Raw genomic sequence first — 25,038 nt, forward strand, 5'->3', positions numbered from 1 at the left:
TTTACATGATTATACTATAAAATATAATAAATGTTAAAAAAGTACAATGTACTGTGTACACTACTTTTTAAAAGTAAAAAAAATATATTAAATAAATGAAAACTATTACTTTTATTCAGCAAGGATGCATTGAATTTATCAAAAATGACAGTAAAGATATTTATAATGTTAGAAAATATTTCTATTTCAAATAAATGCTGTTCTTTTGAACTTTTATATACATTAGAAAATCCTTTTTATATATTTTATATACATAAAAATGTATCACGGTTTCCACAAAAATATTAAGCAGCACAACTGTTTATAACATCAATAATAATTAGAAATGTTTCAGCATATTAGAATGATTTCTGAAGGATCATGTGACTCTGACAACTGGAGTAATGATGCTGAAAATTCAGCTTTGCATGACAGGAATAAATTACATTCTAAATATATATTCTAATAGAATACATTTATTTTAAATTGTAATATTTCACAATTTCTATTTTAGTGTATTTTTGATTAAATAAATGCAGCCTTTGTGAGCATAAGCAAGTTAAAAGCATTTAAAAAACCTTTGAACGGTAGTCTTCAATTGAACAAAACAATGCATGCATGTGGTTAGCAGATTATTATATCAATGTAACATATCTTTTTCAGTGAATTGAAATGCTTGACAAATTCTAACATGAAGCTTTTATTTTTTTTCAACATTACACCATGTTACATAAAAACGGTGATGAAACACAGAACTATGAACATAATCGTTAGACAGTCTCCATTGTAAGCGTGCAATGCATGATTTGATAACACCTATGCCGTTTTAAAAGACACTGCAATGGAGACCAACTACTAAAGGCAGTAAAAACGCAAGTATGCATCGACAAAAGACATTCGAAATCCAAGAAAATGGAGTGGCTTTGTGTGAAACAAAGATCTTCTAGTGTAGTTCAGTAATTACAACCTACTGTATGAAGCACCAACAGTGTACAAGAACCCAAAGCCAGAGCTTACCAGCAAGCTTGAACTTAGATATTTCATATTAGTCCACAATATAACACTGTTGCTATTAGCACGAATAGAAGTCATATATCGCAGTGCTTTTATCTGTAAAACTGAATAAATGATGAAAACTAGTGTCCATGCATTTTTTAATGAATGATGATGAACATTTAATTTTTGCAAGATGTTAGAAATGTTCATCTAGTGATTGTTAAAGCTGAACCTTTACATATCTGAATAAATAAAAATACCATGATATATGTACAGTGCCATATGTGTTTGGGATACAATAAATTAAGTTTATAGTGGAATATTAGTGAACACAATTAAAAAAAAGTGATGTTTACGATTAAAACTTTGTGTAAATATATAGGCCTATTATTATAAACATCTCTGGGCACTTTAAGAATTTGAAATAGATGTAAGGCGTAAAGAAACGGCTGGAGCAGTTTATGAAATTGATATTCCATCACTAATAATCCGATTTTTCAGATATGGAGCGACTGTAGGGATGCGTGAGTCTTTATTCTGTACACCAGAGATGTACAGAGACAGCTGTATATGTGAGTGAAATAACATCTGGTAATGTGGCGTCATCTTCCTTGCTTATCGTCAAATGTCTGCATAGCATCCGTATTAGATTAGAGTGGATATTACTGGCGTCTCTGGAGGGCGAGGGGTTCAGTGTCCCAGTCCAAATGTTCAAATGCTAGAAAAGGGACACTTTCTTCTTCAGGTCGTTCCGTTTCCATAGTGACAGACGATCAAATTCTGTGATGGACATTCCGAATAAGCTGTGGAATTCCTCTAGAGACAGATGACGCTTTAAAAACAAAATTACAACAATCGGTCACTTTATATGTGCGGTCAGAGACCAAATCCTATAGAGGACGGGGAAAGCATCTTAAATAACTTAACTTCAGCAAATAATGCAATGAATATTTAATTATGTTACAATATTATTTACAGTATTTAATAATGGTATCATATATATATATATATATATATAAATTATAATTTAATTTATTTAGTTTATTTATTTGTGGTAGGAATGTTTGGAAAAATGCAACAATAAGAACTATTATTAATAATAATAATCTATTTGAAAATATTGAAAAATAAAAATAAAAATATTTTGTTAAAACTAATTTGTGGTAGAAGTGTTTGGAAACAACAACAACAATGATAATAATAATAATGATGATGATGAACGACTTGAAAATGTTAGAATATATTAAGAAATATTTATTTATTTCCAAAAATAAATATGAAAATGTGTTCAATATTTATACATTTTCATAAAATAAATACATATTTTTAATAAATGTTGTTGCTGTTATTATTACTTTTTTATTATATTATTTTCCCTCAAACATGCAATAGCAAATAAATAAATCTGTTTATATGTTCAGTTTCTGTACATAATAATAATAATAATGAACTATTTGAAATAATAATAATAATAATAATAATATGATAGTTGTTGTTTTTCAAACACTCCTACAACAAACAAACAAATGTACATTTACAAATGATTATTATTATGATTATAAAATGTAATAATAATGATGATTTATTATTCTTATTTTATTAATAAAACAATATTATAAATAATAATTTTTTGCTAATTCGTTTGGGCATATAATGGCAAATAAACTCAAGGACATTAATCTGTTACTTTAACATAATTTTGTATTTCTTTCTTGCTTAGGTTAACTAGTGTTTATTTGTGATTTACCTCTAATCTGGTCCTGTCAACACCTGGAGGAAGTTTACTGCGCCCTCTGTGGGTTACAATCAGCATTTCATATGGATATATCTGAAGGGAGATGAGATTTCATTACATTTTGGTAACATTTTATGCGGTACTCGTCCTTTTTGATTGACTGGACACAGTAAACAGGCCGTCACATATTAGCGGCTTGCTCAAGGGAGAATGTTCACTACACAAACAACCTCCAAAGTTTTCACTTCGATATTGTCTTCATGGATGGCGTCATATTGAATTCTGCATTCAAAGGATGCGAGGCTTAGAAGCAACATGGATGTGAGTGAATGTATGGCATGGGGTTAGAAGAGAGAAGCAGAACATGAAAACTTTGGAGGGTCTCGTAAGATCTGCCTCACCTTCTGTTCCAGAATACTAGGAAGAGAGCTTCCTCTGTCCATTCTCCCACTCTGTGAATCGCCATTCTATGAAGACACCACCCCAGCCCCGAAAAATGCCCCGCCGGGACAAAGGAGATCAATATGAGACAGGTACATTTACATCCATAATAATGAATCAGCCTCATTCGACTCATTATTAAGTGTGCAAACAGTTTGTGGAGATCAAATGAGTCTGAAGCCATGAAAGGAGTGTAGGCTAATGTCAGGGTAAAGATACATTAGTAGCAGGAAAAGGATGTGCTTTCCATGTCAGAGCCTATTAGCTGCTGCTGGCATATTAGAAAACCCAACAGCCATGCTTGTGAAATCAAATAAACAAAGCCTTCTTACCTGTACACCTGAGGAATATATATATATAAAAAAAAAAAAAAAAAAAAAAAGATTATTGGAAATATTCAGAAAAATACAGAGACATTAAGCAAATACTTTCCTCATATTTGTGGATTGTTATGCTGATAACAGAATTTATAGCAGAAACGTATATAAAAAATTAGAATTTTATACCCTGCTTATGTATACAATTTTTTTTTACCATACCTGTTTTTGCTTTTCCATTGTCTGCGGAGGTGAAGTCTGCAGACTGCAGCTACATGCATGAAGAGAAACACACACACACACACATGCTGGTTTTTGTGGTTTATGGGGACTCTCCATAGGCGTAATGGTTTTTATACTGAACACACTGTGTGTGCTATTGCCCTACACCAACCCTACACCTAAACTTAGCCCTCACAGGAAACTTTGTGCATTTTTAGATAAAAAAAAAAAAAAAAAAACACCATTTAGTATGTTTTTTTAAGCCTTTTGAATTACGGGGACATAGGCAGTGTCCTCATAAACCACCTTCATATTGTAATACCTCTGTCATAATACAAATTTGTGTCCTCATAAACCACATAAACATGCACACACACACACACATATATAGAGCTACAGGAACATCTTAAACATCAGCTGACATGTTTGCCACATGATTGGCCCATCCTTAAAAGGGTCATATAAAACTCAACCTTGATATTCAGAAATAAAACAGTGTATGTACTATGTAAACAAACATAATTTCAGAATAAAAAAGTGGTAAATCTACTATAATTCATTAATTAATTCATTCATTCTGACCAATCAAAACAGTATTTACATATTCAAATTTACACACACTCTTAAAAGTAGAGAAGCAAAAAAGAAAAACGTGTTTACAGCGAAGGGTCAGAGAGATACATTTACATTTATGCATTTAGCAGACGCTTTTATCCAAAGCGACTTACATTGCTTTCAAGTTACAGTTTTTACATTTTTTATCAGCTCTTGCTTCCCCTGGGAATCGAAACCATGACCTTGGCGTTGCTAGCGCCATGCTGTACTATTTGTGAAAAACAAATTATGATATGAATCAGTAAATAAAGACTACATTATATTTATTACAATAAATAGGAATTTTCATGTTTAATATTAAAAAAAAAAATTTTAATGAGTAAAGAATAACTGTTTTAATTATTACAGTGAATAATGTTAATAATTAATATTTTTAATAGCCATTTTTAACATAGCAAAGAAAAATATTTATCAGTAAAGAAAAATAAAATATATTTCTTACAATTATTAATGCAAATATGTAATATTATTCATCAATATTAATATTTAATAAAATATTACAAATAAAAATTAATGATATTAATTAGAAAAAACATCACAATTAATGGTACTAATTAATAGTATATATATATATCAGTAAAGAAAGACTACATTATTGCAATTAATAATGTTAATTATTTATTTAATTTACATATTTAATATTAAAACTAATATTCAGTAAAGATATTAATAATGGTAATAATTACTATGATCAATATTCATATTAATAACAATAGTTTTAGAATATTTATATATTTTTAAAATTAGGAAGTCGTGGCCTAATGGTTAGAGAGTCTGACTCGTAATCGAAAGGTTGCGGGTTCGAGTCCCCGGCCGGCAGGAATTGTAGGTGGGGGGAGTGAATGTACAGCGCTCTCTCCACCCTCAATACCACGACTGAGGTGCCCTTGAGCAAGGCACTGAACCCCCAACTGCTCCCCGGGCGCTGCAGCATGGCTGCCCACTGCTCCGGGTGTGTGTTCACGGTGTGTGTGTGTGTGTGTGTGTGTGCATTTGTTCACTACTCACTGCTGTGTGTGTGCACTTGGATGGGTTAAACGCAGAGCACCAATTTCTAGTATGGGTCACCATACTTGACAATACGTCACGACTTTACTTTACTTTACTTTACTTTATGAATTTTACATGTTAAACAAACAAACAAACTTTATAGGAAAAGTCATATGATGATTAAAATGTAAAATAGTCTCTCTTACCCTCGTGAGGCCTGTTCGACTGCAGGGAGGTAAAGAGGGGGATTTAGTCGCACTGGCTGATGATCCTGCAATCAATCCGAATTAAACATTTAATTAGAAGCACAAATACATTCCTCAACAGACTTTCTATTCACTTTCTATTTCTATTCTATTCATTTGAACACTGGGTGTCCTCAGTGACTTGCTGGTAGGACATGCATGAGACGCTTGATACAAATGAGCGCAATGCAGCGCATATATAGCCTCCACTTTTAAAAATAAAGGTTTCCAAAGGTGTTAGTTAAAGTGATGCCACAGAAGAACCATTCTAGTTTTCTCAAAGAACCTTTAGGTGAAAACAGCTCTTAAAAGAAACTAAAATGTGAAAAATGCTTTTAAAAACCTAAAAAAACTTTTTCCACTATAAAGAATCTTTCATTGATTGAAGTTTTAATTGATGTTGATGGTTCTTCATGGTTCTCCATTAATTTTAAGAGTGTAAACTCTAATATAAAATGTTTTTCAAATGTCAATAGATGAACTGAAAGCACTAAGACTAAAACAGACATCACATACCCAAAAGTATGTTAGTCCCATCTGGCAGGGAACGTGTTTTTCTGCGGATGAGCACCGATTTCTCAATTTCCTCCTTCAGGATCAATTTGCCCAAGTTGGACTGTATCTGAAAAACAAACAGCCCAGTCATGATCAGCGAGCTCCAATAAGCGCTGGCCTCAAGTTGTGTGTGCGTATCCTTCCAGCACTGCCATCAAACAAAACACTTCATCATCTAGCCTTAGAGAAATATTCCCAGCGCAGCGGCTGATTTATGCAGACAGAGAGGGATATTAATCTCAACAGTATTGATGTCCTGCTGTCACCTTCTGAAGTTCCTGTTCCTGGAGTCTCTTTGCATCTTCTGTCAGATCCTCAAACTCATCGTCCTCGACTGGCTTTCCCTGCTCGGATGCCTTCTTCCTCCACTCGATCTCTGTGAGGAATTGACAATGTATGAGCGAGTCAATTTATATTCATAATTAATATTACAACAATACTAGAATACTGCAAAATAGAATACCACAATAAAATGCTATAATATACATATATAGTAAAAAATTATTACTATTAAATATTAATCAGTGGAGAGAGACTTTTAATTATTATAATAATATTAATTATTTGTTTATTAATATTAATTTTTAATATTACAGTAATATTAGAATACGACAATATAATATAATTGTATTAATTATGACTATGAAATAAATAATAGTATTGATTTAATCAATAAATTCATCAATTTGAATTATAATCAATAATGTTAATAATAGTAGTACTTCATATGTAGTATTAATTAATATTTATATTTCATATAAAAATAATATTAGGATACTAAAATATAATATTGTAAGATTGTATAATAAGAAGTAATAAAAATTAAATCCTAAACTAGTGGAGAAAAATGACATTTAAATTAATATAAATCAAATTAATGCTAGTCATTAGTAATTAAATTGAATAATTAATATTCATATTTAATATTACAATCATGTCAGAATACTACAATATATTACAAATAATATAATTTACAATCATAATAAAAACAACAACAACAATCAATGAAAGTCTAAATATGAATTCTTATAATTAATAATGTTAATAATAATAATTATTATTAATGGTACTGATTGATTAGTATAAATATATATTCAATATTACAACAATAATTTTAAAATGACAATATTATTAAATTACTACAATATAATATTGTAATATTGTATGATTCATATTTTTTATATAAAAATAAAATTATTAATCAGTTGAGAAACACTACATTTAATTAATTTGCATTTAATATCACAATAATATTAAAATACTACAATATAATATTATAATGACTAATATTTATTATACTATTATTATTATACTTATAATAGTCATACTTATTATACTACATTTTAAATGTATATATGCTTATAATGTATATATAAGTTAATAATATCTGATTAATTTAAGTTAATCAATCTCTGCATGTTTCTCTAAAGCCGCAATAGTATCAGGGACATTACTTTTCTCCTTAAATATGCAGTGATGTGGAGTGGGAGTTTGGACCAGTAACATGTGACTGTGGGAGGGGCTACAGAAATATGAAGCTGCTGAGCATTTACCCATAGTGGCTAGAGAGGGTGGACAGGGCCAGTGCTCCATCTCTATCTTCGAAGGTTGGTTGGGATCAGGCGGCTGGGCTGCTGGGAACTTGGAGGACTCAATGATGACATCATGTTTACTATGAGACGTTCCTGTCTGTCCGTCTGAGGACAGAGACAAGATAAACATCAAAACATCTTTCAATACACCCTGGAAAACCAACAATCCCACAGGAGAGTGAGGTGAAGATCACTAACTAGAAAACAATAAAAGAACAAATACCGTGTTTGTAAATTGGTGGCTTCTTATAGATGTTGGTGCCACCGTCTGAAACATAAATGTACATGTACAGTTACAGCTCACACAGATTTGAATGATTCTGAAGGTGTGATTGTGCTGTGAAGTACCCGGCCTGTGGAAGTGCTGCATGGGGCCTTTGGAAGCGGGGCTAATTTTGCGGAGCTGCACCGTGGAGCCCATGTTGGAGCCTCCTGGAGAGCCCGGCTCTGACCACTCCTTAGACTCTTTTGAAGCAAATATCTGAAGATACAGGTGAACTGCATAAACCTTCTGTTGTTCTGGAACAACAGGAATTATGAAGCACTTGATTATGGTGACATAAATTCGCATTTCAGTCCTGATCTAAAGAGTGGGCATAATTTATAACACTCAGCATGTTAACAGAAGCCAGGCCATCATATTTCACTGCCTGCATCAATAATATGGCAATGCAAACTCATGCCTTACTGTAAAATATGCCAAGGGTGGTCAGCAGCATAGAATACCATTTGATTCCACTGTTCAGTGTTTTAGTTAGTTTAAATGTACTCTGTAAAAAGTGATAAGTTGACTTAAGTTAATTAGGAATGTGCAATAATAGAATTCTGTCTGATACAGATATGCTGTAACAGTATGAATTCATATTCGATATTTAAAAAATATTAGAATGCTACAATATTATATTATAATGGATAGTATTAATTTTAATGAATACAAAATAAATCATGTTAAAATTCATGAGGGCAATATGCCTAATTATGTTCATGTTATTGCCAATAACCAATACGTGGTCAATATCAAAATTAAATAGTAATTTTTTTAAAGAAACACTAAAAATTATGGATAATAATAATTCAATATTTATTTTGAGATTCATTGAATAATGTTTATATGACCTCACCATAATAACAAATTAAATACATAAGTTTTTATATTCAATAAAATAACTGTAATAATACTATTGATTTATATGTCAGCATTACAACATAATTCTATAATATATGATATTAAAAGTAGTATGATTCAAGAAAGACTACATTTGAAATATTCTGATTAATAATGCTAATAATTAATAGTATTAATTCAGATTTATATTCAATATAAAAAATACATACTTCAATATATTATTATAATGAATAGCATACATTTTTAATAAAAAAATAAATCATATTAAACTGCTGGCTGATAACTATATGCCACTCATAATTGTCATGTTATGTCTAATAGTGGCCAATATTACAATTCAGTAGTAAAAAAAAAAAGAGAGAAAAAAAAAAGAAATACCAAGAACTAAATATATATATAAAAATTAATATGGGTAATAAGTATTCCTTTTGAGATTTGCTAAATAATGACTTTTTAAATAATGTTTATATGACTGCAACACAATAATGTGAATTAAAGAAATTAAAATTAAATAATTAAATTGTAATAATATTAATTCATCTTAAATATTACAACAATATTCAAATACTGTACTATTATAATTAATAATAATACGTACAAATGAATAATATTAATCAGCAGAGAAGGTCTATAATTTAAATATTATGATTAATAAATGTGAATGATTAATAGTATTAATTCATATTCAATATTTAAAAAAAATCAATACTACAATTTAAGATGATAATTAACAGGAATAATTATAATGAATAAAAATTGAATCATTAAACTTCTGTAATGATTACAATGTGCTGCTAATTATTTTCATATTATGGCCAATTAAACTATTATAAAAGTAATTATTAACATGAATTAAACATAACCAAAGTCACTGTGTAATATTTGCTTTGTCAAACATAGCTGAAATGTAGTTCTGGAACTGAAAGTCATTTGAGTGGCTCAGTAAAACAATCACACTGGAAGTGTACAGCAAGATAAGTGTGGTGGTTAAAGCTAGTGATGGGTGACTAGTGTCAGTCCTGATCGACTGGCTTGATGGCTCACCTCAGGGGAAGGAGGGGGCGAGATAGAATGAGGAGACATTGATCTCTGGAGGAGACAAGGAGATAAAACAGAACACACACATACATGCATCGTCTTCAACATCTGACATCCAATGGCTCTGTGGCTCTTTAATACACACAAATGATTTCACATGCATAACAAAGCTCGACTAATAGCATTAAAGTTACACCTCACCATTATATCCAGCTTCCTGTTCGCCAAAACACATATACTGATTCCACTTGAAGTGGAAGTTGTAAAACGTACAGTAAAGCTTCTCAAATGCTTCCCAATGGTACAATGAAACAAAGACTCGATCTAAAGACACAATCGTTCTTTTCTGACCTCTCTGCTTCTGGAGAGACCTATCCGATCCAGGGCTGAGATATTGAAATGCGGCTCGTACACCATCAGATCTGGCCGTTCCACCTCAAGAATGGCTTTGTCTTTGGGAATGGCGGCCAAGTCTTTATATCCAATGACCTGATTATCCATTCGTGCCTTTGGAGAGTTAGAAAGAGAGAGGCTGAGTGAAAGAAACGCTTGTCCTCTGAGATGCCTCACGGGGTTCCTGGAAACTGGGATATCGAGCATGTGCTTTATGGTAGATAACAGAACCATGTGTTATCTGTGAAACTGAAAGTTTTACTTACCACAATCGAGGTGGCTGGGGACCCAGGAGCACTTGGACCCCGGGAGGACGGGGCCGTCCCTGTCTGCGGCGGGAGAGCAGAGCAAAAAGGTCAGAGTTCATCATTTAACTGCTTCTATCCAGAGACAGGTTGTTAATGAGAAATAAGATCTATAAGTACTATCATCAATCAAACTGATGATGCGTGTCACTCAGCCACACCCCCTTTCCATTTTCACGAAGTGAAAAAACCCACTGCAGATCTGATCATACTTTAATGGGTTTACTTTGACAGAAAGACAATATAGAGTTTGTTTCCACATATGAGCTATATAAACATTTTGGAAATTCTAGGAGGCTTTAAGGTGAAATGAACTAATGTGTGCATATTTATTATTCACATATTGTCAAGCATAATAGCATCCACATACACTACCTTCTGCATTACTGAGGTAAACTATAAAACTCCTTTCTTTGTTCTTCCAGTTACACAGATCTGCAAAAAAGCACAAAGAGGCCAAAAATGAATTCAAAATAGAAGCAAATTAACATTAAGGGTTAGCGTTAGCTCTGGCAGGTCACGTGAGTCAAGCTTGCATCAGCTGATCACATCTACCCATAGGAATATGACACCTATCACGGCATCCCTACATAAGCACTATTCACTATATAGCTATTCGCTATATTATTCAGCAGCTTGCTTGCTCGGGAGCAAATTACCCTCCTCCATCCCCAACTCCTCCTTTCGCCACAGTCAGGACTTGGCTTCTGACATTCCTGTTAAATCAGACTCCCTAATCTTGAGTAATGGGTTACACTAAATGTAATTAAGTACATTAATGATATCTGCTTGGTTCTGTTCTGTTAACCCTTGGGGGGTTATTATTGCTGCTCTCCCTGCTCATTCATGACAGGCTGCATGTATGGACAGGGAGTTTTTGCCCAGAACAGAACATACCACCAAACCAAACTGTATGCTAAGTGTCTATCATTGACGATAGTGGTCCTGACAGAAATAGGTATTATAAATAATGAATTATTAGCTGGATATTTAGACATGCTAAATGACAATGCTAAAGTGGGGTAACTCATTTTGTTAAGCAGTATTTTAATCTCATTTTTATTTTTATTATTATATTATATTTTATGATTATATTATTTATTATAAAAAACATTTGAGAAACAAAAATGTGTCAGACATTAGGATTTATTTCAGAGATTATCTCTTGAATTGCATTTATTAAAATTTTAAGAACTGTATTATTATTTTTATTATGTACACTACTATTCAATTTGGGGTCTGTAAGATTGTTTTGTTTTGTTTTGGAAAAAAGTCCCAAGGCCACATTTTTTACTTACTTTACTTACTTTTTTACTTTTGTCATTTAGTAGACGCTTTTGTCCAAAGCGACTTACAAATAAGAAAAAGTAACTAAAACTAAAAAGTTACAACTCTATAAATACTATCTACCCACATATTTAAGAAAATAAAGAAATTAAATAAAATTAACACATGCATATAACAACAACATTTCAATAATAAACATATCAATGAAAAAATTAAATAAAAAGCTACTACTATCCCTTGCCGGTGTCCCTGCCCGGTGGAGTCGCACGGTAGAGTCGATGGTCTTTACACTCTTCACTTTTTTACTTTTGTCATTTAGCAGACGCTTTTGTCCAAAAAAGCGATTTAATAAAAGTTTTATTTTTAAATAAAAAATACAGTAAAACAGTAATATCGTGAAATATTATTCGTATTTAAAATAAATGCTCTCTAATTGAATATAGGTTTTAAAACATATTTTATTCCAGGGATGTCAAAGCTGATATTTCAGCATCATTACTCCAGTCTTCAGAGTCATATGATCCTTCAGAAATCATTCTAATATACTGATTTGCTGCTCAAGAAACATTTATTATTATCAATGTTGGAAACAGTTGTGCTGCTTCATATTTTTGTGGAAACCATAACATATTTCAGGACTCTTTCATGAACAGAGATTTCAAAATAAATAATTTTTAATTAATTTTATTTGAATGTCATTTTGACCAATTTTCCTTATTTCTTCAAAAAACAACAACAAAAAACAACCTGAACTATTCTTTAATAATTACCAATTTCATTTAACGTAAACTGTACAATCTTCCTAAATCTTGTTGTATTTAGATATTTGAAAACTATATTTCATAAAGTATTTTCCAAGGGGTTAAGTATACTCGCTTTTACTTACCAACCATCCATACAATTTTATAGCAATGCAATTCTCAATGCAATGGCTGAGAACACCTTAGCAATCACAACACAACAACCCAGCATTGTGGTACCACTCACATTTTCTTTGTAAAATGTAAAAATCAAGTTAACAATGGTCTTGATACTATGCTTTGATATAGGCTAAATCACAGTTTTAGAAATATGGGAGCTGAAATGACAGTCTGCCAAAGGTGATCCATTTAATTAGCCTCCCACTGAGGGCGTTGAACACCCACCCATATCACACACATTCAGCTCTCATACACGCACGATACATGCTTAACAAGCTTATTCCACACGCAGCTTCACTGGATTCAGAGATGCATATCATGTTTCATGTTAGAAAGGTAATATTAATAAAATAAAATATTAGTGTTATTTATAGGCCTATATAACGTTACTTATTAATATTTCAATGAACAGCATGTTTTTGTCCATACTGGAAGAATTGACTGGTATCAATGTGAATAAATAGGAAGGAGAACAGTTATACCATTCATCTGATCTCCACTATAGAGCATCAGTGGACTCATGTCTTTATGAAATGACATTAATTCATTAGATGCAGGAACAGTATCCTGTTAGTGTGGGGGAGGGGAAGTGACATCATGATTGCTCACCCAATTTCACCATGAGCAGAGAATGGAGAACTGACCACAGCATTTATCAGGTTCCAGCATCAGAAAACATCAGTGAATTACTATACTCAGTACAGATGGGCTCGGGTTGGCAATGGTTAATGTGCTAATTAGAATTGCAGTCATTTCAATTTCATATAAGGATGAGCCTTGAATATTTTATGACAAGAACATAAGTAACACTCTCTGAGCAGGATTCAAGCTAGATTTTGAATCCATTTCCTTGCATTAAAATAGTTGACAAAGATGTTTTTTTTTTGCAAAAACAGCTTTTTGATTTGCTGCAGTTGGGAGTTCACTCGAGGTAATGCGAGAGGTTTTTCATTCTGCTTTGTTTTGACTGCTCATGCCTTGCTTCAGGGGAAAAGAGACAAAACGTCAAGGGAAATGCATTACATTTATAAATCTCAAAAAGAAAAATCTGGGTCATATTTCATCTTAAAACCAAATGCATGAACAATAATTTTCTTGCATTGTTACACTATTTTAATGCTAATTACACACACAAATTCTCAAAAATCCAATTTTAAAATAAAAAATTCAAAAATACTGTAAAAAATTAAATTCTAATTATATAAGATCAAATAGTTCAGCTTAATATGCAGAGACAACTATAAGTAAATCCTTTTGTAAGTTTATCCCCATATATTCTGTGTAGTGTTATTTTAGTATTATTAATATATACTATTGGTATTTATTAATATTTTAAATTATCTTTTACATTATATTTTCAATTTTTATTTAAATTTTAGCTGAAGCTTGTTATATCATATATTAGTATTATTTTTTTCATATTTATATTTAGCTTTTATTTATTTCAGTTTTAATAATTTTAGTAATTAAACTGATTTCAGTTAGTTGACAAGGCAACATTTCTTCACTTTTAACACTATTTATACTTTAATTAAACACTGTACTTATTTCATTACAGCCAATTACGCCTTTGACTTGCTCCGTTGGGGTTTAATATACAATTGATATTCAGTAATATTGTCAATTTAACTGCACTGACACTATAGGAGAAGAGAATTTGCACTGAAATATCTGGAAATGAACACTAACTTTACAACATGGACACTGTTATTGAACTGAATAATGACACTATAATCTTCTGTAGAGCTCCATTACAGCTGAAATTGAAGAACTGATTAACTGTAACATTAACAGTTATTTTCCTGTTTATTAACGTGAAGCTGATTTGAAATAGTCTGTACTGTATAAATAGCCATATAAATAAATTAAATTTCATATTATAAAATAAAGTACCGTAATAGTAATAATAAACACACATTGCTCTAATATAGCAATTCTATCCAGAGTGAATTTTCTTTAGATTTTTTGATTTTGAAGTGTTATTTCATTTTTATTTTAATTAAACCTTCCTTTTTTGATTATTCTAAAGACAAAACCTCCATGTTTTCTTTTAAACAACGCTTTGACACAAAGGGCAGTGAGACAGAAATCTATTGTAGCATCAAACATCACTATTGGTTTCCTTTCCTCCATCTTTTCCACCCTGGCCTGACCTCAGCCACAGCTGCTGTCTCTGCTGGTTAGGAGGGTTAGCGATCAGCTCAAGTCAGGTTTAGTCTGGCGTCCAGTTTCCTACTCTATAGAGATTTCAGTAACACTTTATTTTAAGGTGTCCAAGTTACATACAGTATGTTACATGTACTTACTATAATAATAACAATTAATTATGCATAATTACATGCAAGTAACCCAAGCCAAACCCTAATCCTAACCCAAACCATATAGTAAGTACATGTAGTTAATTAATATTACTCAGTACTTAAATGTATAATTACACTGTAACAAGAACAAAGTAAAGTAAAAAGTAAAGTGTAACCGAGATTTCATACATTTTGTGTTTTTGCCGTAGCTATTGCAGAAGCAAAAAAATCCTGGAGCCATAATGGTCAATAGAGACTTCAGAGACAATGTCAAAAGACATTAACCAACTTTATCCACTAATATTACTTTAATATTACTAAATAACGGTTGTCTTTTGTGCTGAAGTAATTAGGAATAACACGTTAGGAATAATAAGGAAAATGGGACAGCCGGTCTTTGAACATTTATACATGGGTTAATAAATGTCATGGATTAAGGTTGGATTTTAAAAATTGGATATTGTGATGATGTTTCAACAAATTACTTATATGAAGGATTTGGTAAACCTTTTACAACTGTTTAGCATTAAATGTTGTCTCAATGTTGAAAAACAATGCCATTTTTCAATTAAATTATGCTTTTTTTTATTCATAACCAGTGGTGAAATTGCCTTTGACCTCAGTCAAATGAGCATCTATTAACCACCATTCTAGTGATGAAATGGTAACACTTTATAACAAGGTTCTATTAGTTAACATTAGCTGATGCATTAACTAACAATAATAACTAACAAGGAGCAACACATTTGTTACAGTATAATCCTTGTTAACATTAGTTGACAAACAATACAACTGTTATTGTTAATTCGTTGTTAGTTCAGGTCCATTAAATAATATGAACAGATACAACTTTTGATTTTAATAATGTATTAGTAAATGTTGAAATTAACTATGCATCAGTATTCACATTAACTAATGTTAACAAATGAAACCTTAAGCAACACCTTGTTAACTTTTAACCAACCTGTAGATAAAATAAGCACAATTAAAAATAATAAAGCACAACTGTAAAAAAAAAAAAAAAAAAAAAAAGTTGAGCCAACTTAAAATGAAGGCAACCAGCTTCAGCAGATTTTTGAGTTATCAACTTGTTGTTTTATGTTTATTCAACAAAAAGTTGAGAATCTCCTACAAAAATAAGCTGAGAGAACTCAAAAATCTGCTGAAGCCGGTTGCCTTAAAATTTTAAGTTGGCTCAACTTTTTTTTTACAGTGCAACAACAAAATATACTTAATGGTGACTGGCAGACTTTAACATGCTGCTGCTACTACTATCCATACACTTATCACTTGTAGAAGAGCTTAAAATTCATCTGTTTCATTGCATTATTGTACTTAGAACATAGTATGGATGTCAATAGCAGCATAAAATCAACCAGATCTGATCAACCAGAGAGAAGCTTATGATCAGATCTACCGTTACTAACATTCCTCTAAGACAGCACAGTGTGTCAGACTGGTATTAATGGACCTGCTTCAAGGCAAGCATTAGAGAAAACAGAGTGTGTTAATAAGGAAGCAAGGCAGCGCACTCATGAGATCCAGAGAAAGCCCTTATCTCCAATCAGACAGGGACTTTTAGCATGCATGAGTAAACAGGGAGTATGATTCTTATTCACTGCAAAGAAATCAGTTTCTTAATCAGTATGTGTGTATCAGACAGTTTTGCTTCTCAAGTAAATTACTCTTGGTTTAAGGATGTTTAGCTGGATTTTCACTGGACGACAAGACAAAAATACTGATATGAAAATGATTTTTTTTGGTTGGACATTAAAAATCTTTCATAATGAGGCAAAATGACCATCTTCTAGGACCATCAGAACACACTTCCGAGCAGAACATAGACACACAAGTATGCTTTTTATCAGCATTTGAGAGATAAAATCTCTGAATCTGAACCTTAATATAAATCATTTGGTTTGGTTTACAGTACTAAACAGAAGAAACCAGAGATAAGTTTATGGTATGCTACAACTACAAAATGTAAATAAACAATAATTATATTGCATATTCAAGCACCAAGAATCCACAAATTCATTAAAAAATAAATAAATACTAACTAGAACGTAAAAATTCAGGAAGGGGTCACAAAATCAACCCGTAATTAGTCTGAAAGGAAAGTTATTTTGGAGGCAAAACGAGCCACAATACACACCAGGATTCCACCTCGGCTCCAGCTCTGTGATGAAGAATTAATCCTATACGCTGAGAGATCCAGGCTTCCTGTCAACCCACTGCCGTTCTCCCCAGTCCTCGTCGTCTCTCTCTCTCCTCGCTGCCTTGAAGACCCCACCCACTTCTCTCTCCACCCAAACTGAAATGCACTTATCTCAGCAGACCAAGAGCAGTCAACGCCCAATCAGACCCATCGGTTGCGTCACCAGGGCAACGCTCTGCTCCGTCTGAAGCTAATTCTCCAAGCAACGCTGATGGAGACAGGATCTATTACCTTTGCGAGGCCTTGCTGCTCCGCTGGGAGCACGATGTGAGGAGTTGAGGAGCTGGGGAGCTTGTGTTTCTTGCTTGACACATACAACCTGAGGAAGCCCTCCCCTTGAAATTCTTTCATGACAGAACAATGGCCATGCTGCACATCAAGGCCTAGAAAACTAGCTCTTCCTAACTCCTCCCCATCACTTCTGATGTGCTGCACGTAGTCAGGCAGCCATGTTTCTTTATTCCAGACTCAGCTTTATTCTGCATGTAGTGCTATCCAGGTCATAAGCCTGGTTCAGTCAACAAGCTTGTGAAGATCAGACCAGCTGAAAGACTGACTGCTGGATTTGTTCAATCAGATTAGTGTTCCATTGATTAAACCTGCAATGCTTCTCAGTTCCCACTCTTAGTGAATCACTTAACGGCAATCCCAATGACAGGAGGAGACATCAATGGCTGGAAAGTGCATTATAACAACTCCATCCCTTTTGTCCCCACACAAAGTATTACAGCCTGTTTTGCAGTTTTAGGACAGAAAAGAATAGATACAAAACTGAACACAACAGATTAGAACAGAGAAGAATATAACAGGAAAGATTATAATAGAAAAGAACAGAATAGAATGAAATGGAATAGTCCATTCCTAGAACAGAACAGGATAGTCCTAAAAACTGTTAAATTGAACAGAATAGAATATGACAGGGATGAATAAAATATGGCAGAATAGAATAGTTCTGTCTTAAAAATGGCAAAATATAATAGAAAACAACAGAATAGAGCATAACAGGAAGGAATAAAAATAATATGACAGAAAATAACAAAAGAGAAGGCAATAGATATAGACCAGACAGGAAAGAATAGAACAGAATGGAATAGAATATAATAGAGCAGAAAAATTATGATAGAATAGTCCTGTTCTAAAATTGTAAAATTTAATATAATAGAATATGACAGGGATGAATAGAATATGGCAGAATAGAATAGTTCTGTCTTAAAAATGGCAAAATATAATAGAAAACAACAGAATAGAGCATAACAGGAAGGAATAAAAATAATATGACAGAAAATAACAAAAGAGAAGGCAATAGATATAGACCAGACAGGAAAGAATAGAACAGAATGGAATAGAATATAATAGAGCAGAAAAATTATGATAGAATAGTCCTGTTCTAAAATTGTAAAATTTAATATAATAGAATATGACAGGAATGAATATAATATAGCAGAATAGAAAAATTCCTAAATAGTCCTAAAAACGGCAAAATAAATGGAAGAGAATATGAGCGGAAAGAACAGAATATAACAAAATAGAATAAAAAAAAAAATAGAGGGGAAGCAAGTTGAGGCAAGTTGGAGCTAAACTCTGCAGAACACCGGCCCTCCAGGAACAAGTTTGGACAGCCCTGCACTCAAAAAAATGATTATCCAACACTGTTCAGTTTATTTTAAAAAATAATTTTCATTTAACACCAATATGTTAAGTTTCCCATTTATACAATTGCATTGTGTTAAACTGACTTGAAACAGTTACGTTTTGGCTCAACTCAATATTTTCATTTTGAAATAACAAATGATTTTACTTGTGTAACTAGGAAGTGGATTTCCCCTCCCCATCATGCTTTGCACAGGGCTGGATAAGCAGAGTAAATCTTGAAATAAAATGTTATTTTAGGCATTTTTTTATTCAGATGATAAAATTGGGAGACTTGTTAATGTTTAATGCTCTTTTATGTTTGTATTTAAAAGAGTTTCTGGTATGTTATTGTTTTGAGGGGTTACCATTGTAGTAAAGTGTAGAGCATGTGCTTGAGTGGAGGACCTCCTAACATGAAGCAAAGTTGTTTTAATAATAAAAAAAACAACTATGGGCATGCCATGGATGAAACAATACCAGCTTATGCTAATGCCTAAAGTTAAGTAAATCCAACAAATCTTTCTTTTTTTTTTTTTTGAGTGTAGAAGGATGTCTGCCTGATAATTTATTTTCCAGTTAAACGTTTTAGTTCAACAAGAATAAAAAAAATAAAATAAAAAAAAATCACTTCAATGTATCAATTTCATTTACACTATATTTGATAAAATTGAGTTGGCCCAACTCAATTACATTTCATCGCATTAATTAGTTTTTTATGAGTTGGGGCTACACATATTTATTGGATGGAAATCCTGCCCTCAATTAAATTGAGTTCATAGAATGAATAATTTTTTTGAGTGTGAGCTAGACAATACAGAATAGAATAGTCCTGTCCTAAACACGGTAAAATTAAATAGAATAGAAAAAAATGAATAGAATAGATCTAGACCAGACATTAAGAATATACTACACTAGATTAGAATAGTCCTGAACTAAGAACTGCAAAATAGAATTATTATGACAGGGAATATTAGAATGAATATTAGAATATAAAATGAATAGAATCGAATAGATATAAACCAGACAGAATAATATTGAATAGTCCTAAAAGCACAAAATGGAATGGAATAGAATAGAACACTGGATAGAAATGAAATTTTACTTTAGCATTGATCTTCCATGTAAATCCAATCTAAATGAAACAGTGCAGGAAGGGGGGGGGGGGGGGGGGTCATCTGCTGTCTAACTTGATTATAATTTCAAACAGAGACATTCAGTCTGCTTCAAAGTCTCATTTCGCACCGTCACTACTCATCTTCATATGCTTCAGTACTAAATAGTCTCTCGAATGTCATGGGGAATACAAAATAAATGCACAGCCATTTTTAGCTACAGGTGGACATACCAGAAAGAAAACATACCATTGAGAGAGTGAAGAATCTCTGAATCAAGACAATCACCATGTGACTCTTTGCTCCTTAATCTTTTTATGCGAAGGTCTTTTCACTTCCAACATCAATGCTGTCACCTCAGTGTGTGTGATCATGAGGAAATGTTTTTGTTTTTGTCTGCAGTCATTCCTTTGATGAATATTTCAACAAATATGAATCAGAGCTGCTGGTATTAGTCAAACACTGGTAATTTCCCACGAGTACACTTTTAAAAATCTAAATTTAAGCATATAATAATAATAATAATAATAATAATAATAATAACAACACTAACAAGATATTTAATTTAGCCTTAGAATAACAAAAAAAAAAAAAAAAAAAAAAGCTAAGAAAATGAAAAGCAAGGAAGCAGTGTTTTCCTATTGCTCTTGACAGGAAAACACAGAAGCAGCGGGGACGCGCAGCTGTTCGGGGGCGCGTCTTTAATGTCAGTAAAGAGACTTTTGCTGTTTTCCTTTCCTTTCCTTTCGTTTCTTTATTTATTTACTCCGTTTTTTATCTCTATGTTATCTCGGGACGCTAGAAAGGCCCAATTAAAATGTAATTCGCTAATAAAGCAAACAAAAACGTTTATTTCCGTGCGAAATTTAATTTAATAATAATACAATTGGTTTAAATGCAAACTGCGTGAATAATATTAATTATATGACTCGAGTCATGAATAATAACGCGTACAGGACAGGCCCATACAGAACACATTCCTTATTTAAGGTCTTATGATTTTGTCCAAGGTTATGCCTAAGGACACATTTTATTTTCGAGTTGGGCCTTTTAAACTCAGATTCGACATTTTCAAATAAAGCTATAATTGTCCTAGAGATCGCGAGCCTCTTCTGTGCATGCAGAAGGACAAGTGTCTGATGATGCCTCTGTAGGCTATAGCCTACCACAATACCTCTACTGATGCTTATGATCGACTACGGCAACATATTAACAAATACATCCATCGACACACCATTAGGTAGCCATCAAACAGCAGCAAGCGATGACCACAAATCCATACTCGTCAATAACTTGACCATATTGTCTGCACATCCTCCATTGCATCCCAGCTATGTGATGAGAAATAACCATGTCGCCTAATCGTACCTGAGACTGTCAAGCGGTGGTTTATCCTGTCCTTTTCGTCCGGTGATGCAGAAATTCAAAGGTTTCTCAAACACTCCTCAAGATCATTGCGTGGATTTCGCGTTCATATGCGTGTGCCACACTGGCCGTGTCTCAAACACTAGTGAGCTGCCTACCTAGAGAGCATTTTGTGCACCAGCTGACTCGGAGCGCGCTTATAATCGCAAAAATGCGCTCTGTAGTTTTTGAAACACAACCACTGAGAAGGAAATAATACAGTGAATGGCCAACCAATGAGAGAAAACAAGAGTAGCCTAAACATCTGTACTCAAGATGAGACCGTCCTGTTCCTGCCATAATGCCCTTATTCCTCCTTAGAATGCGAACTGACTCTCTTTCAACATGGGTATGCAGAATTACTGGAATTGTGTGCTACATTTTATTTCCCCTGGTTTTCAAACATATGTTTCACATTATTCAAACTTTGCAAGTCGCCTTTTCTGATGTTTTATTTCGTGCATTAAACATTAAATTTAAACTTAAAATTCAATTCTACTTTTCTTAACTAGAATTATTAAGCATACTACCGTACGGATACCCGAATAAAACAAGGCATGCTGTTTGAAAAATCTTTCAAAAACAACAAGAAATAGCGTATATAGGCTACGTGAAGGCTTTAACCTTCTCAATAGAGGGCGCAGAAGTCCTTTTGTTATATTGAAAGAAAACGTTTTTGAAGATATATTTGCAATCTTACATATTTTGTCTCTATTAGCTACACGTGCAAAGAATATCAAAATTAGAAGAGAGAGAGAGAAAAAACAAACAAACAAAAAAGTAACAGAGAAAAGGGTGCCAGATTGTCAACTGCTCAAATTTGCCCGTCAAACAGTAGGTTATTCGTTTTAAATGTCGAGTAGAAATCATCTCTCCAAGCCATAGCTTGCATAGCAGCCTCTCTGTCCACTCCTAGTTCTTTCTCCCATTCAGAAGTCTTTTATTATTTAGACAGATAAATTACATTTGATAAAATATGAATGTGCTTTGACATTGCACCAATAGCTCTTAATATTTAAAATAATTGCTTAAGACTAAATAAGGTAATATTATTATATACTGTTAGAAAAACAAACTTTAGGCTTTGAAGCAGCCCAACCACTAGAGGGCGCAAGGCGTAGCCTCTTATTTAGGTAGTAGATTCTACCAAAAGACATTTGACATAAATAGCATTTGATTAATTATTTTCCATTATTTTATTTCCCCCCACCCCCATTTTTTATTTTATTCCACAGAAAACAACACCAAACGCATTTAAATCACATGACTTGTCGTCATGACGTGTCTGTAGCTCATCCGGGTCAAAAGGCGTCAGCATGGACACGGGCAATGTTCTTGCATCTCTGGTAGGCAATTAGTTATTTTAACTTATCAGCAAAGACAATGCACTGTACAATAACATGATAAGCAAAAATAGTATTTTACCGAACCGATGCTCTCATGTAGCGGATTTTCATAACCGTTCAGAGCCCAGAGTAATATATCTATCTTAGTTAGCCTGCATGCTAACAAGCATGTTATGAGCATAAGGCAAAAATAACGAATTCGATCGGGAATACGAAATAATTTCCTTAATCATCACTGATATTTATACGCATCCAGGTTTAAAATGCTTAGGTAACTTAGTACTTTCGTACGATAAGAAGGGTCCTTGACAGCGTTGATGAATAGCGTTACATGAATTCTAGTCTCTAGGCAGCATTTGTTTTTAATGAAACGGGTTTTACGTATTAGATTTATGAATACACTTTAATGTTCAATGTACAACTGAATTGACTATTTCTGTCTTTAATAAACAGGGGGTAGAGGGAGCCACGGCGGCTGCGCATGCGCTGTCTCTTCCAGCAGAGGCGTATGGAAATGATGTGAGTTGGGATGTTTTACAAATGAATAAGAAATTCAGTTAAATATTTGTAAAAGGATCACCGCTTCAAAACACTAACCATATTTTGTGTTTGCCATCAGGCCCAACTGGAAGTCATGTGGGCTATGAAAGCCTACAACCACGCAGAAGTTTACTATAATGTAAGTGAATGAGTGTCACAATCTGTTCTGTCAGTTGGATTGCTTAAATGTCCAGCTTCACTGACGGGTTTATTTCTCTACAGCTTATTTCCTCGGTTGATCCCAAACTTCTAAAACTAACAAAATCAGATGAGCAGATATACACTAAATTCCGAGAAGCATTTCCTGACCTCAGTATTCAAGTTCTGGACCCGGATTTGCTGAAGTCAGCAGATGCTAAAGAGGTGCGTGAAGTCACTCTGGCGTTTTAAATTTCACCTGTATCTAGTTGGTAAACACATCTTTACTTTTTTTCCAGAAATGGAGGCCCTTTTGTAACCAGTTTGAAGGTGTTGTAGAAGACTTCAACTACGGTACATTATTACGTCTAGACTGTCAAAAGGACTACACTGAGGAGAACACAATATTTGGTATGTGATGCCATATGTTCAATCCTTTTAGTAGTTTACACAGGAAACAGGTTAAGAACAAAAAGCCTAATTTGTCCCTCCATTTTCATTTCAGCGACCAGAATCCAGTTTTATGCCATTGAGATTGCGAGAAACCGAGAAGGATACAATGACTTTGTCCACAATGCCAATTCAAAAACCAAACAACAGAAGACTGATAAGAGTGAATCATAACGGCTTAATATTTGAAGTGGCCTTTTTGGTGTAGAGGAGATCTTTCTACACAAAGCTCAACAGTGGAGAAACACAAATGTCCTACTTGTTTTCGCCCCCTTACGTAAATGTGTGTAAGAGTTGTTTTTCTCATTTGTACTCAAAAGTTGGATGGTAATTCAATTTTGATTTTCCTGCAATGTGTGGCACTTTTTGTTTGTAATAACAGTACATCCCCCTGAAAAACTGCTGCGGTGTTGTGCGATTTGATTGCATTGGAATTAGAATTCAACCGGCATTACTGCTACACTCAGATCTATCCAATAAAACATTGAGCAGATTCCATTCACTACAGACTTCCATGACTTTGATTTACAGGAAATTCCAGGTTTTCTATGACCATGGGAACCCTGCTGCTTTTAAGAACAGGAGTGTTTATTACAAAAAGGATCAAATTTGACCATGTTGACTTAAAAACCACGACTGTTTGGTCTAATGTTGCGATCACAAAATGTGCACATACTAGTACAAACCAATGATGTTTATTTTGCAGTCACAATGCTTACACTATATGTAGCAGACATCCAAACAAACAATTCAACCAGCTACCTTATCACTCAACGGACCCAACACACAGTCGCCAAAAAAACATTCACATCAGGGAACCAAGAAAAGTGAACATCCATGAGTGCTGGACATGGTTAAGAGATGAGCTAGTTCTTCACAAACAGTTAGCAGCAACATCTGTTGAGTAGCACAAGTTGCTAATATACTCCATTCGGCCTCTGTTGTTAAATCTACCATATTCTGATGCTTTTTCTGTTATTAAAAATAAACCTAGAATCCAAAAAAAAAAAAAAAAAAACGGGGTTCAAGCTAGAGACAACTGTCAAAAGTGATCCGGTCACGATGACTCGAGTACCAGGCTCTTTTTTTTGAAGGACACTGCTACATTCTATAGGCTCCACTACTGAAGAACGCCAGATCAA

General features: G+C 33.3%; 3 protein-coding genes across 4 annotated transcripts in view; 1 reads left to right on the forward strand and 2 right to left on the reverse strand.

Moving 5' to 3' along the window:
- Positions 1-661: 661 nt before the first annotated feature.
- Positions 662-17,288, reverse strand: LOC306864165 (dematin-like). 2 transcript variants are annotated; one of them, XM_079407919.1, is made up of 15 exons: positions 17,212-17,288; positions 10,925-10,984; positions 10,511-10,573; positions 10,203-10,358; positions 9,858-9,902; positions 8,036-8,168; positions 7,911-7,955; positions 7,649-7,792; positions 6,362-6,471; positions 6,057-6,162; positions 5,502-5,566; positions 3,686-3,739; positions 3,112-3,177; positions 2,723-2,803; positions 662-1,807 (listed from the first exon to the last, which is right to left on the reverse strand). In XM_079407919.1, the coding sequence occupies exons 2-15, from the start codon at positions 10,931-10,933 to the stop codon at positions 1,694-1,696; spliced, it is 1,191 nt and encodes a 396-aa protein (XP_079264045.1). In that variant the 5' UTR covers positions 10,934-10,984; positions 17,212-17,288; the 3' UTR covers positions 662-1,693. The 2 variants fall into 2 exon arrangements, 1 of the variants encoding a protein (XP_079264045.1); XR_013783748.1 differs by having other exon boundaries at positions 1,741-1,807; positions 2,723-3,491; positions 3,691-3,739.
- Positions 10,512-24,397, forward strand: LOC306864166 (protein PBDC1-like). Its single transcript, XM_079407920.1, has 7 exons — positions 10,512-10,599; positions 22,658-22,768; positions 23,222-23,287; positions 23,388-23,447; positions 23,531-23,671; positions 23,746-23,857; positions 23,952-24,397. Exons 2-7 carry the CDS (start codon positions 22,739-22,741, stop codon positions 24,068-24,070), a joined length of 528 nt encoding a protein of 175 aa, XP_079264046.1. The 5' UTR covers positions 10,512-10,599; positions 22,658-22,738; the 3' UTR covers positions 24,071-24,397.
- Positions 10,536-25,038, reverse strand: part of LOC306864164 (exportin-7-like) — a 31,647-nt gene continuing 17,144 nt past the window's right edge. The window contains exons 29-30 of the mRNA XM_079407917.1: positions 10,925-10,984; positions 10,536-10,573 (exon numbers count right to left, since the gene is read on the reverse strand). Coding sequence (XP_079264043.1) covers positions 10,946-10,984 — 39 coding nt within the window. The 3' untranslated portion in view covers positions 10,536-10,573; positions 10,925-10,945. The remainder of the gene's footprint in view (positions 10,574-10,924; positions 10,985-25,038) is intronic.

Source organism: Barbus barbus (genome assembly GCF_936440315.1).
Source record: "Barbus barbus genome assembly, chromosome: 45".
In the NCBI taxonomy this organism is placed as follows: Eukaryota; Metazoa; Chordata; class Actinopteri; order Cypriniformes; family Cyprinidae; genus Barbus; species Barbus barbus.

Coding starts and splice junctions, on each gene's coding strand:
- LOC306864165 (XM_079407919.1), bottom strand. Junction 10,359..10,510: donor CCCCAGCCACCTCGATTGTG/GTAAGTAAAACT, acceptor AACTCTCCAAAG/GCACGAATGGATAATCAGGT. Junction 7,793..7,910: donor GCCACCAATTTACAAACACG/GTATTTGTTCTT, acceptor CTCTGTCCTCAG/ACGGACAGACAGGAACGTCT.
- LOC306864166 (XM_079407920.1), top strand. CDS start 22,739: ATGGACACGGGCAATGTTCTTGCATCTCTG. Junction 23,288..23,387: donor CAGAGGCGTATGGAAATGAT/GTGAGTTGGGAT, acceptor GTTTGCCATCAG/GCCCAACTGGAAGTCATGTG. Junction 23,672..23,745: donor AGTCAGCAGATGCTAAAGAG/GTGCGTGAAGTC, acceptor CTTTTTTTCCAG/AAATGGAGGCCCTTTTGTAA.